Source organism: Cornus florida, unplaced genomic scaffold (assembly GCF_030987335.1).
Source record: "Cornus florida cultivar Cherokee Brave unplaced genomic scaffold, ASM3098733v1 CherokeeBrave_3.0.0_Hap2_Chr11, whole genome shotgun sequence".
In the NCBI taxonomy this organism is placed as follows: Eukaryota; Viridiplantae; Streptophyta; class Magnoliopsida; order Cornales; family Cornaceae; genus Cornus; species Cornus florida.
In genome coordinates, this window is record NW_026775581.1 from 136,899,536 (window position 1) to 136,914,194 (window position 14,659).

The 14,659-nt window shown below is 37.5% G+C and overlaps 1 protein-coding gene across 2 annotated transcripts; it reads right to left on the reverse strand.

Moving 5' to 3' along the window:
* Nucleotides 1-7,065: 7,065 nt before the first annotated feature.
* Nucleotides 7,066-12,131, reverse strand: LOC132285544 (uncharacterized). Of its 2 annotated transcripts, none has more exons than XM_059787733.1 (6): nucleotides 11,911-12,131; nucleotides 9,740-10,038; nucleotides 9,513-9,619; nucleotides 9,247-9,379; nucleotides 8,924-9,118; nucleotides 7,066-7,672 (listed from the first exon to the last, which is right to left on the reverse strand). In XM_059787733.1, exons 2-6 carry the CDS (start codon nucleotides 9,980-9,982, stop codon nucleotides 7,388-7,390), a joined length of 963 nt encoding a protein of 320 aa, XP_059643716.1. In that variant the 5' UTR covers nucleotides 9,983-10,038; nucleotides 11,911-12,131; the 3' UTR covers nucleotides 7,066-7,387. The 2 variants fall into 2 exon arrangements, with proteins under 2 accessions (XP_059643716.1, XP_059643715.1); XM_059787732.1 differs by having other exon boundaries at nucleotides 7,069-7,672; nucleotides 9,740-10,005; nucleotides 11,911-12,118.
* Between the last annotated feature and the right edge of the window lie 2,528 nt (nucleotides 12,132-14,659).

Consider the following 14,659-nt stretch of genomic DNA (forward strand, 5'->3'; position numbering starts at 1 on the left):
TTTGCCAACCAGGTAGGGTGCTGAATGGGCTTGATGAAACCAGCTTGCAAGAGCCGTTGGACCTCTTCCTTGATCTGTAATTTGAGTTCTGGGCGGAAGTTCCTCTGTGCTTGTTTGACTAGTCTCGTTCCCTGCCGTATGTTGAGGTGGTGAGCAACAATCTGGGGGTCTAGCACGAGCATCTCATCGTATGTCCATGCGAATACATCACTGAATTCCTTTAGCACTTCTATCAATGCTGTCTTCTCCTCCGCTGGCAACCCTTTGTTCACGTAAGTTTTACGAGGCCGGTCATCTGTAGCTAAATCAACTTCCTTGAGCTCTTCCTGGTCAGACCGACCCAATCCGGCCGGCTCTTGTTCGACTTTTTCGTCATAATCCCCGTCATGTGCTTCACATGCTTGTTCGCGGGGGCGCGAAATCGCCCGAGGCCGTGCCCCCCCACACCATCATAAACGGTAAGCGATTCTTCCGTCGGATAGGCGCACTCTCTTACACACGGCTTTCCAACGGTGGTCAATTCCAGCCTTTGGTTTTTCTTTTTGTGTCGGGATTCCCTCTTGTAGTAGTCGATCGAGCTCATCCCATCTTGGCAGAGGGGCAGCCATCAAGGGACGGGGCTCGTCTAAGTCCTCAAATTCTTCGAAGAAACCAGCCTCCACCATATGAGACTCTCTCCTGGCAAATGGACGCTCGGAACAGCGGACTGTGACTTGTTTTCTGTTCCAGAATCCCTTCATGCACTGGTGATACGAGGAGGGTACTATTCCGAACTTGTGTATCCAATTTCGGCCCATGAGGAGGTGGTAGGAAGTATCGGAATCAATAACGTGGAATTTAGTAGAGCTTCTGAACTTCCCGATGACCAACTCGGCCGTCACGTGTCCTTCTGTTCTCCGGATGTCACTATCGAATCCCGCAATTTCGGTCGGCTTTCTAACGAGCTTTTCAGATGGTAACCCGCTCCGACGGAAGACCTCCAGGGGCATTATGTTGAGAGAGGAACCATTATCCAAAAACGCCCGTTTGAGCTCTATTCCGTTGAGTGAGGCCGTGACATACAGAGGTCGATTGTGAGGAGTGGGCACGCACTTGTCTTCCTCGGTGAAAACTATGGCCGCTCCGGGTGACCCCTGGCTCATTGGAACTGGTGCAATCAGCGCTGCCTCTTTTAGCCCCTCTCTTGCTGCGAGCCAAAGAGTCTTAGCGATCTCTTTTTGGGCAAGGGGAGAGAAATCCATCTTTGGAAGGATGCTCCTGATAGGTGCTGTCCCTAATAGGCGAAACGCGCCTAGGTCTTCCCCTCTTCGACCAGTACAACCCGAGCAATATCTCCTGAAGTGAGCTCCTCACTATCTACCCCCCTAGTCGCCATCATCGTTGCTCCTCTATCGTGAGTGGGGAAAGGCTCTTCCCTCACGTCTCGTTGGGGCAGGATGAGCTCGCCACTAGTATTCGTCGCTGGAAGGTGTTCTGTAGAGCCCAACAGTCAAATGTGGGATGGCGAGTGTGCCGGTGATACATGCAGAATCGAAGGTTAGCCAAGTCTTCTGGGGTCGGCGCGTGTGCTACCTCGGGTAGCTTGATGTCTCCATGCTGTATCCATTTTTTGAGAATGGCCTCAACCTCTTCCATCGTGCATGGAAAAGGAGGCGGGATTTCTTCTGGGTTTCTCCCTCGGGGAGGGCGAGCCACTCCTGCACCCTTTTTGCTAGCGGGTGCATCAGCCGTTGAAACCAGAAGCCTGCGCTTGCTTCGGTGATCATCTTGTGCCAAGAGTTGGGCGTTGACAGTAAGATTTCCTGCTAGATTGCGAGATGCCTCAATTAGATCTGCAAAGGTAGGGAGTTTCAAATTGATAAGGTGAATCCGATAGGCCCCCTGCATCCCTTGTATGCATATCTTGGCCAGGGCCTCCTCTTTATGCATTTCGTAACACTCCATGGCTCGGTCATGAAACCTGTGAACATACGTCAACAAGTCTTCCCCGTGGCCCTGCACCTCCTTTGTCAAAGACAACGTGGTCACTCTTTCCTCGGCTTGGAAAAACTTGGTATGAAACAACAAAGCCAACTGATTCCATGTGTTGAGAGACCTTGGCTCCAGGTTTACGTACCACTTGTAAGCTCTATCAGTAAGAAGGAAGTGATCGTTTCCAAAAGGCCCCAATGCCTCTATAAACTGCACCACATGCTCCCGCGGGTTGCCCCTCCTGCCGTCGAACTTACTGAATTTTGGTGCGACATACCCTTGGGGGTATGGAAGCAGTGCAACAGCTTGAGAATAAGGCCGCTCGGGGGCCTCCTCTTGGGAGAGTATGGACCTTCCATTTCACAATAACGACTGGAGGTCCGCCAAGGTCACATAGGGTGAATGTTGGGCCAACTCCTGCGGGTAATGTGTGCCACCGGGGATCTTTTCCTCACAAACAGCTTCCCTGTGGCTACACTCGGGCACACCTGCCCTAACTAGCGTTGTAAGTAGGGTGCTGAATAGGGCTCGGCGGGCCCTAGTGGTCGCCTCCCTCGGCCGTCTAAGAGAACTAACCAATCGTCTCCCCTCTGAAAACGAAGGATATGCCCGGCGTACCGGCTGATCCGGGGTTACCTGACTTTCGTCGAGTTCGCAAATGAAACCGCTACGCTGTTCCGTCGCGCGTCGTGGGATTCCATTGTTGGCGATGTCTCTGAGCAGGGCTATTACTTCGCTCTGAGTGTCTTCTAGCTTCTCCATTCGGTACGCTAGCGAGTTATGGGCTTCGACCAGGGCCTCGGGGAAAAGAATCGTCCTTCCCGGGTATCGTGCTCCTGGGACACTACTCGCGGTCCCGTCATACTCCTCTCCGAGGGAGACTCCCTCCTGAGGGCTAGGGCTAAATTCATGCACACTTGACATCGTGAAATACTCATCCCCAGTGAAGTCGCCAAAATGTTGATAGTGGTTCGGGATGATATGAGGATTATATTCCACGTGAGTTGGGAGTGCTGAGATCAGTATCCAAGTGGGGACCCAAATAACATAAAGGATTCCCTGGAACTCAGGGATTGAGAAAGGGAAGGCAATGTACGGTGATACCCAGTAGGTTCAAGCTCGATGGTAATTGGTAGTTGGAAATCTCTTAACTCTGCCTTTAAGGCTAATTAACTTCTCCTATTTATAATGCCTCCGAACGGTCAATATCTGTCGGTTACAGAGGTGAGTTCCCTCTTGTCCGAGGGATAGAGGACCCCTTTCTCTGACAGATGGGACATTGCTCATCGGGTGGAGATACCTCCCCCCTTTAGTCCAAAGAGGAAGAGTCGCTTTGCCCCCCAGTCTAAAGGGAAAATGGCGCTTCCTCATTAATGCTAGTCATGTCGGCGTCTTTCATAATTAATAACCTCTTTTAACCCCATCTAGAGCTCGACCATGGGTATCGGTATCCTTTCCCCCTTGTGCTGACCTTCGAGAGGCGAACCCTTGGATCCCAGCCACCTGTCCACATTTTCTCAGACTCCTGATTTTGAAGATAGAGAACGGATCTCCTCAAGGTATTGCCTTCTTGACCTTGCAAGATCTAGTTCGAATCATGGCCCCCCGAGACTCCCGCGAGTTTAGAGTGAGGGGAGCTCGGGGTAACAGACCTTGGTCCTCGAATTCCATTCAGATCTCAGGTCGGGAATTTGAGGTGGCCAGACTTCGAGGTCCCCTCATGTTCATGGCGAGGGGAGCTCGAGGTGACAGAGGTAATCATGCACCCGAGGTCCGTCTGCAGGTACGGACCTCGAGCGATGGATAGTGCAATGGGGAGGGACCTATCCGAATGGAGAGGGGTACGTCCTTAAAGGAGTGAAGGGTAGCGACCCCTTCCTCGCCAGTATTTCCAGTCATGAGACGAGCAGCTCAGGATTACTTGTCCCCTTGATGACACGGCAGACAGATTCCGGCTAAGTGTGCCTATTGAGACAAGTGGGATCACATAAGCAAGTGATACGAAACTTCTGTTCGATGAGGTACCACATAGACAGGTGATGTGGCGAGTTCATCAACATAGATAATATGTTCTATAAAATGTTTTGGGGGATCGATGCTCTAAAAAAAAAATTATAATATGTTCCATCAAGGACCCATATTGCAATTAATATTACATGCTGCAGCAACTTTATTAAGGAACGTTGCAATATGGTTAGCAGGACAGCCTTAATGTAACTGGGCATATGATAGAATATACATTCTATTATTTGTAAGGATAAAGTGAAAAAAAAAAAAAAAAAAAAACCCTCTCTTATAAGAAGTGTGTACAAAACACTGTACTGTTTGTTGTGTGTATAAAACTCCTTACGGTATCATGAAGTGTTGCAGAGTGACCTCTTCCATCTACTAACCATTAAAAAATAGTCGTTATCTATTAAAAAATATTAAATATATCAGATATTTTTAATGCAATCAATTGTATCAAAATGACATTTGTATTTATAAATTTTGCAACTGTTACACTATAGGTTTAATTATATATAATATGTAATATGCATATTAAATATAGATATATTTAATGCAATAAATTATATCAATAAATATTTGTATCCAAAAAATTTGCAACCGTAACACTGTAGATAAAATTTTATAATGACTATAAGTATATAATTTACAACTACTACACTATAAGTTGTCTCATTTCTTTTCTTTTTCTATTAACATTTTCGTCATTTTCGTCATTTTCTTGCTCTTTAACAGAAAGATTGTGCATTGCCTTTATTTGATTTGAAATATTAGGAGTGTTTTCAAATTGTAAGGGGGTTTATTCACACTTTTTAGTTAATTTCTATATATAAAAGAGGAAATGTTTTGCACTTCGCCCAAAAATTCAAAGAACGATTTAAAAAATAGAAGTTCTTTTCAATCGCCTACCAAAATCACATAACAATATTATAAAATGATCGAAATTTTGAATTCTAAACATTCCTTCTTCAGAGGAAAAGCTTTCGTATTTGTCATCACAGAGAGAAAAGAGAAATGGAAAAGAATTTACATGTAATACTAACCATAAGCGTGCTATCTTTACATGGCTATAAGAAGCATTCGATCTGTATATGATATGACAAATGCTCCAATCCATACCATACAATATAATTCAGAATAAAAGTTATATTTCAGACCTCCAACCATTAGCTTGAGAAAGAATTCAAGTCCCAGTTTGGACAAAGATGGTTATGTGTATTTTTTAGGAGTGACAAATTACGACACGACACGAGTTAAAAAGATTTGGGTTTGGCATAAACGAGTTTGGGTTATAAAAGGGTCGACACGATTAACCCATTTACTTAATCGTTTCGGATTAGGATTGAGAAGTTTAACCCGTATAACCCGTTTATGACCCATTTAACTCAGCATGTTATAATTGTGAATATGAATTATGTAATATGTTATATATTTAAACCCAATTACTATAGATAATTAAGTCATTTCAATATAAATCTTGCCTATGTTATATGATTTTTCTTTTCATTTTGAATATTTGGGTTAATTATGACAATTTTTTTCTATTATTTCATATTTGATTAAATATTAAATATTTTGTTTTGATAAACAGGTCATTAAATAGGTTAACACGTTTACCTGTTTGACACGATTATTAAATAGGTTAAGTTTGAATTTACCTATTTCATATAATACCCTTACATCGACATAACCTACGAACACGAATTGCCACCCCTAATATTTCTCTTACTTATTATTATACACACGCACAAAAGCAGCCAACAATTTGGCTGATGAACTACCGTGTGATTTTTTTCTTTTGGGTAAATAATTACTCACCACAGTTAATAGCAACACTAAAATCGTATTTTAGGTCTGGAGTTAGCTGTCAAGAAAAATATTAAGCAAAGAAAAAGTAACAAGATTTTATTATGTAGGAATAAGATGTCCAACCTGGAATCAAGCTCCTGGACATCATCCTCAACCAACCACTATAATAAGAAAAAAGAGAAATCAAGATTACTTTAATAAGAAATCTTTAGATATACAAGAAATATGCTTTAAGTTAATTCGTAGATAAACTTTAGGCTGCTGGGTGGTTGAAATATAGTGTCATGATTTGTCTTATTGCTCCATGGAATAGCCCTGCAGAACTATTTAAATTTCCCTCTGAAATTTGTTTTTCCATTTGACGATGCTACTTTTGATTGCTAAAAATATTTGGGGAAAGGGAAAACAATAGAGGAATAACTTCTGAAGAGCCTCTTCTACCACAGCCCATCATATAATTGCAAGCTTTCATTGGTTTCCCAACGGTTCCAACCAGTAGTCAGATCAAGAATAGATGAATTTATAATCAAATCTCTTGAATATGTCTGAAAAAATGTTCATGCCAATGAATAATTAGAGTTAAATATGTCATGACAGTGAAAGACTGGTGTCAGAATGTGGAGATTTGACTGTAATACAACGACCTAGCTAACAAAGATATAAAAGGAACATTTTCTTTTTACCAAGTGCAGTAGAGCAAAGTGTCACCGGAAAGAGAAACAAATTGCCATGAAATCACCCACAAGAAATAGCAGGATGTCACCTGTGATTGTATAAGCATTAAACAATAAAAGTCTCAACTTCCATAAGCTCCAAGCATGAAAAACCAAATGGACTAATCTAAATCCAATTTCAGCTATTACGAAAGGATTTGACAATTTGTCTATTTCAAGATCGCCAGCCAACATAGGGATTTGAGCACCCACCAAAACCCCAACAATCATTATTATGGGGTGGGGCAGGCAACATAGGGATTTGAGCCCTTGTATTGAAATGCTACATTTGTATAGTGTATGTACATTGCAAGATAGATGAAAGGTGTATAGCACCAAGCTATTCCTCAGAAAGCAGCCATCTGAATTAGAGGGGAGATCCTGGATCTGTGTTTCTCTAATGTCAAGAGCTGCCTCCAAAAAAGTTCTTGGGGAAATGATGAGGGAGATACTTCTCAATGAATGCAGGGAGTAATACCACACGCATATGTCATGTTACAAGGATCCAAAAGGATGATAATGGCATGTCAAATAGTTTTAACTGCAATAATAAATTCTTAATGTGAATCCTTTGGTTCAATTGATTGAATTTATGAACAAGAACACAAAAAATAATATTTTAGTGTTATCCCTAAAAAACAATATATTAGTTAAGTTAGCACTAAATATCAGAACATTATGCACTACACAACAATTATGATATTTAGTTGGCAGTGAACCATCTGTGATAATTGTTTGTAGGATTTATCGCTCAACTACATGCTTCAAATACCTTTCCAAACGTCTCAATGTTTCACCTTATATTACACATTGAGCCAAAACAAAGGAAAATGAAGAAACCAACGATACTCACTAAAGGTCAATATATGTTGGTTATATACCTCATGCTAGGAACCCAAAATGGGGCCCTCTGGAGCAATAATTGTCACACGAAGCACTGCTAGAGCACTTAAAGGTGAGAGCTTTGACTGACAGAAGTGCTTCCAAGAACCCATCTCTGCGTCCTCAGATACTGTACTTGGTAATTGAATGTGAGATTTCTGGTATACCACTTGGAGCTCCAACAGGAGAGTACGAGCAGCTATCCTGGACTCGGGAAGTTGGTCACTGAGCTGAGATGCAGCTATTTGGATCAATTTGTCTATCCCATATGCCTTGATTCCCTCAGTTCCCTGTAACAGATTATTACAATGGCACTACTTTTAAGAAACATTGAAGGGGACACAAACTGATGATTGGCATCGATGAACAATAAAATGCAAAGTTCACGTATTCGGTTCTACAGATTAATGGTTTGCATGGCAGTTTTATTTTATTTAAAAAAAAAAAATTGCACAGTAAGCATAATAAAGTAGTAAGAACAATAACAGAAGATCCAAAACTCCCTCAAATAACATTTCTATCTAAAACCCAGGACAGTTGTAAAGTAAGTGTGCCTCATGGTCTAATTGCAGGTAGCCAGGTAATTCTGCTAAAAATCGTGTGGTTTTTTTTTTTTTTTTAATCAAAGGTTTTTCATGCTTTGTTTCCTAAAAATTTTCCATTGATTTCACAAAGAAGTTCAAGGTGGATAAACGACAGTTACTTATGTCAGTCTAAATGACAAATGCCTGAGCAGTAGGGTTAGACAATTATATGTTATTTTCTCTTTATCAATATATAGATTTTTTCAGTTGGCGCGCAAGGTAATGTGATAAGAAACAAAAAGGTCATTAAGAAAAAAGAAGCAGCAGAAAAGTGAAAGATAGGGATTCTATGAACTCTAATGAAAAATTGTACTCTTACTATCTATTTCAATTGGAGGTATATTTTGGTGGGGTCTGCAACTAACGTGAACATTCTACCCTAGAAGGCTTTGTGAAGCCCTTTCTCCTCGGCTTTTGTAAGTGCATGACAGAAAGAGCTATGGAAAAGGAAATAGTTGGTGACAGTTTCTGTATTGGCTCAGAGCACCCAGCCTAGAGAGTGCTTGAGCATGGGAACAAATTGCTAGTTTAGAGACCAAAATTAGGTGGGTTCCAATCAGCTTAGGATGGTGCTCATTTCTTGGCTAGGTGGATTTCAATCAGCTTAGGATGGTGCTGATTTCTTTGCTAAGTGGGGTGCTATCATGCCAGTCTAACTGAGAGGGTTTTGATCCCCTTGAGAAAGGGCTAGCTTTTTAAGGAGATACTGGTTTCATGTGCCTTCTGTCTTTGGTCTTTTTGATACTTTAAAGTGTAATAGATCACTTCGATATTATTCTTTTCAAAAACCAAGTGAGTTATAAAAGATAAACTTCTACTTCACAGGCTGGTAAACAATGACGAAAGACAATCTAAACTTTTAACATTTTTCTCTATTACAGAAAAAGATGGGAAAAAATAAATACTCAAAAATATATTAGGGAATTCAGTAATTAATTTCTGAGGTCTAATACATACCAATCGTGGTACACTTTGACAAAAGCACATTGAAGCCTTGGCTCGAATTCGAGGATTCCTGTTCTTAAGATAAGGTTGCAACTTTGGCAACAACAAAATGGGGGGAACCCAAGTAGTCATGGCTATTAAAGCTCTCTCAGCTGCCTCACATACAAATCGTTTGTCTTGTGAAGACATGAGAAGAAGCTGTACAAGCTAAACCAAGGACATTTGATCGCATTGGGTAAAAAATAAAGTGATTAGTTTACACGAAAAGAAAGAGCCACTTATAAAAGAACAAAGTAAATGAAGCGACAGTTGAATTATCAAAGAAATGAAGTTACCAGAGGGTCCAATGAATCAATTATGTCGTCACTATATGCACTGAAAATGTCTGAAGATGTCATGATTGCAGTTTTACAAACAGTGCTTCTCGGATTCTTTAGGGATTTCACAATAAGGGAGATCACATTCCCTCTGTTCATCAAAATACAATTGCAATTAATAGGACTTGTTAAACAATGAAAGTTTAAGAAATAATCATACTAAAATGAAACAAAGAAAATATGTATCCCATAATTCTGCCAGTCAGATCATCAAGTCAACTTACAACATGTCAACCATCGCTTCCTTGTGATATATAGATAATTTGCGTACATTATTGAGTGCCTCGCACACCAAAACCCAATCTTTGGAGTTCAAACCAGCTAACAGTGTCTGAAAAGGAAACAACAATGTGCTAACATCACATAACCAGGTCATAAAATTAACAGATGCAATATAATTCAGAACCCTTAGCTAAGTATCATGAGGTATTTATAAAGAACATACTCCTACCTTAAGACTCGTATCCACGTCCTCTACATCATCTAAATTCTCAGATTCAATATATTCCATTTCTGAATTTCCTATCGTTACCTCAGCTTTCATAATTTCATCTTCATGGATTGGAGTTTCAACCAAGGAGTCAGCATTTTTATGGTGCCTACCCTCAAGGTTTTTGTTAATATGTTCAACATAAGGGTCAGAAAGTTTATCCTTGTTGAAACTCTCATTCATAGTCTCACATCCCTGTAACATATTGAGATCTCTGAGAGCTTTCCCTGACAAGTGAAAACACTGTAGGGTTTCAAAGCCTGAAGAAGAAAACAAAACAATTCAACATAAGCAGTTCCTAAAACTTTTAAAGCAGAGTTGAATCCATCATACGTAAGAAAACAAACACAAACAGAATTAGCATGACTAAATAAGCTTAAGAGCAATGGAAAAGGTCACGTTCAAATTTGAATTAAATGTTTCTTTGTTTACACCGTGCAAAATAAAAATACTCTTAATTCTTTTTTTTCCTTTTGATAGATGTAGGGTATTTAAGGATTCATTTGCTGAGCTTTGATGGAGTAGAGTTGTCAGACAAAAGAAGAAGGGAACACAAATAAGTATCACAGCCAGTCCACCCATTCCTAAGTTGTCAATCTTTACCAATATTCAAATAACAATATTTATCTGCTTTAGCCTACTGCTCTAACTTTTCCAAGTTTGTTTAAAATTCAAATAAGATTTGAGATTTAATTCTATTTTCACTTCGCTGCCAAATTTGCTATTAAGAATTCACTCTAGCAATAAAACACATTAAGGACTAGCCCAATGCATGAGACTCCCGCCATTGGGGGTCATGGGAGAGTAAGGTGTATGCAACCTTACCTTTGCATAGAGAGGCTGTTTCCGATTTCAAACCCGTGACGTCTAGGTCACAATGGAGCAACCTTACCATTGCGCCAAAGCCCACCCTCTAGTAGTAACATTGAATCTCATAAATTCACCAGCAAATTATCCTTTTCGTTGAGACTATCTATATGCACAATATATAAGCTACCTCCTCATTCTCGACGGAACCATCTTTAACCAAAATCATTGTTATATGTTGACACATTCCCTTTCAATAACTTGATTGCTTTGGCAAAAGGATAAAGTTTCCTCAAATTTATCATTTCTCACTCATTCCTCTCAAATATAGAAAATTTTCAACTTTCGGCTTTATAAATTATATATATACATATACATATATATTGTATGTCATGCATTTGCATATATGATGCTAAAGGAGTATCGTTGTGCCAAAAAAAACTGAAAATGTAAATTACAATATTAATATGTCAAAACTCATAACAATACATCTGAACAACTTCAAAAGTACAAGAACAATAATTCAAGCAGAACACGATGATTTAGAATACCTACAAAAATAAAACTGTTATACTTGAGCTTCATTTCTTTATGTAAGTGTAGCACTAAAACTCGTTCACCCCTGTACTATACTATACCAACGCCCTATAAAAATATTCTCCAAAAAACCAAGCGCTTAGTCCAAGTGGTATCTCCTTCTCTTTCAAATAGAAGGTTGAGGGTTTGAATCCCCAATGGGACAAATGGGTATCTATGAGATTAACCTACTCAAAATGTGGGGGAAGACATTCTCACCATATATATATATATAATAACCAAACCCTATCCCGTCCTGATTTCCCCCAAAACAAACAGAAATCGACAGCTTAGTTTATATTTTGCAAGGCAAATATGAAAAGTCACAGTGAGCATCAATCAAGCACTCAATCATGCTAATAATGCATATTGAACTGTAGAAACAAATAGTAGTTAGTAGAGAGAAACCTAATTCAACAAAAAAGAATATAGACGGAATTGGAGATCCAAGGTTCAATTACGGGACAATGTCTACCGTATCAAATAGCAATAAACACTAAACAGAACGCATTACATGTATAAATGGCATACAGAGTTAGAATGTTAAAACTCATTCAAGTGCAAGATCTCTCTCTATACTACATTTTATGATCGTGATCTTTGAGTTTAAACTACAAATTCAATCCGATTCCAGTGACTCTTCTAACAGATTCGAAGCTCGTATTGGACGAACCAGTAATTGAACATCGAACATTTATATATATACATAGACACAAATGTGTGTACGTATTCAGAGAAAGAGAGATTACCACAGAAGAGGAAGCGAAATGATGGGCTAAAGCAGTGATGAAAATGCTTCAAATCTTCTCTCTGTATATTCGCAGCGCAATGATTGTGTAGAGAGAGAGATTTGTAACCGGCGAAAGGCTCTCTGCTATATGCGACGCCGCTTTTGTTACCCGACCTTGGCCGGCAGACACGGGTCCTTAGCTCGTTGCACGTGACCTCCGAAAATATAGGACAAATACCCCAAATTTATAAAATCGGCTTTTACAGGTCTGGAAGGAAAGGCCTAATTTGGAAAAGGTTTCTAGTCAAAAATAATAAGGGAAAATTAGATGTTGGTAATCAAATGTAAATAAAATTGTTAAAAAGTGATTTAAAAATTGAAAAAAAAAAAAAAAAAAAAGATAGATAGTGACTAATTGTAAAACTTAATTATTAATAAGTGACCATTTGAGGACAGTTTGGTAAAACAAAAATACTTACTTGTTTATAAAATATTCTAAAAACAAGTTTTAGATGACAAAATTGTTGATTCATTCTCCATTCTCTTTCTTGTTCTATTTTTTTTTTTTTAGTTTGTAACTTACCATTTAAAAAATTAAAAATCCTTTAATAACCTTATATCTTAAATTTAGAATTTTTTTATTAACCCTTTTTTTTTTTCATGGCTCTTCACCATGATTGAGAAATATGCTAAGCGAATATTATATCCATAATTATAATTTCTATAAATTTACATACTTTTATGTTTGATCGAATTACACACACACACACATATACACCTCTTCGTCTTTATCTGAATTGCCGAACAACAAAAGTTTTTAATGTTGAGGATAAATTTGTTCAATTAATATATATATATACACACACACACACAATAAGGATATTTATGTAATAATCCATCAAATGGTCACGTGTTAGCAATTAAATTTTAAAATCGGTGACTATTTATCTTTTGTGAACTTTAAGGTCACTTTACAGTAATTTTGTTTAGGTGTGGTCACCAAATTTCAATTTTCCCAAATAACAATGAGGGCTAATTTTTATTTATTCGTGCTACTTGCCCTCTCTTTAGAAATGTTTCATTCGGTTTCATAGAATCGAGAGATGTCTTGAAATTAGAATTGTAAAAAAAAATTGGTTCAACATAATTTTTTTTTTATATATAATAGAAATGAATGAAGAAATGCTAATAGTTTTATATCAAATCTGGAATTTTTGGTTCTTTTCAAAACTTTTACATTATAAAAGAAACATATTGAAACTAACGATGCAGCAGCAAGACACTAATCTAAAAAATAAAAGTGCTGTAATAGTGCATTAATTAATATTCAAATACTATGTCATTATTCTCAAAATTTTACATTAAAAAAATTAAAAATACAAAATACACAAGTTGAGTTAATAAAATTAAATAAAAAGAAGAAGGGAAAATAGATCTTAATTGGTTCCACCCCTGATCATGGGTTACAGGGAGCAAATTACTTCTATGAAACTTGAATACAAATGAAGATGTTAGTGAGAATAAAAACATCAATGGAAAGCAACAATTTTTTAATTAGTTTTTTTTTTATAATTTTAATTTTTTAAATTAATTTTCTTCGATTTTAATTTTAATACATCAATTTTATGCGAGCTAACAGAACAAGAGAATATTTTAATAAATTTAAACATGTGTCATATAATTATATTATTATGTGATTCAAAGGAGCAAAGTAAGCTTATATAAGTGATGTGTGTGAATTTCTTTGTCAATGACAAAAATATATATATCTCATCATGTGATCATTTAAATTATTTTGTTTCATCATGCGCTTTATGACCTTAATGAACATGACGTGATCAAGCATTTAAAATTTTAAATCTGGATAAAGCATTTAATGGTTGCAGTTTTGCTGCTTAATGTGTTGTACACGAATGCAATAAATAAAATTGAAGTGTAATATCATTTGTGCAATAAATATTATATATGTTAGTTGTAACACTACAATTTTGAGGTAATGATATTTACACTTTAATTTAATTTGTTTCACAGGTGTAGAGTATATGCGTATCTGATTTAATTTTTTGTGATATTTGACTTAATCTTTTTGTTTTATTTGTAACAATACAATTTAAAAAGATAGATAATAGTAGAAGGACTTCAAATGTAAAATTTAGGCTAGAAAGAATTCAAAATGAAACAACACTATGAAGGTATATATATGAATGCAGATTCCAGTAATTTCACTAAGTTTTAGGGGTGATATACCACTTGACTACTGTTTATTTGTCCGTTTAAGTTGGGTCCACGATCCTATCAAAGCTGGCTTCATGTTGACATCAATTAAGGTAAAAGTCTTCGATTATCTCATAGTTTTACTTAATTAGTCTTAGGATTGTGATTCCTAATTATAACTTAAAATAAAAAAATAAATTTATGATGGAGATTTTTTTTTCTTTGTAACTATGGGTGGTGAAAGTGAGAGGGAGAGAAGGGTTGTGTTAGGAAGGTGGTTGGTTTAACCCGTTCACATTTTATTTTATTATTATTATTTCAATTTCATAAATTTTGGTACATTTTGTGTCAACTAGAGCTTTCTTCACAAGTAAAAAGATAATTGAGTAATGATTGTTGATGATATTTTCGAATAATACTTGTCTACTTACATGAAATTATTTTATCTCTTATGATTTTTTTTTTTTGTAATTTTGAATAAATGTTGATAAGTAGAGCTATTGTTAAAGAGAATTGCTCAATCCAACATTATTGATTAATAATATTTGTAACAT

Excerpts from the sequence above, each read along its gene's own strand:
- LOC132285544 (XM_059787733.1), bottom strand. The coding sequence starts at position 9,982 with ATGTTACAGGGATGTGAGACTATGAATGAGAGTTTCAACAAGGATAAA. Across the intron at positions 9,620-9,739 it reads ACGTGGATACGAGTCTTAAG|ACACTGTTAGCTGGTTTGAA; the intron begins GTAGGAGTATGT and ends TTTCCTTTTCAG. Across the intron at positions 9,119-9,246 it reads TTGATTCATTGGACCCTCTG|CTTGTACAGCTTCTTCTCAT; the intron begins GTAACTTCATTT and ends TCCTTGGTTTAG.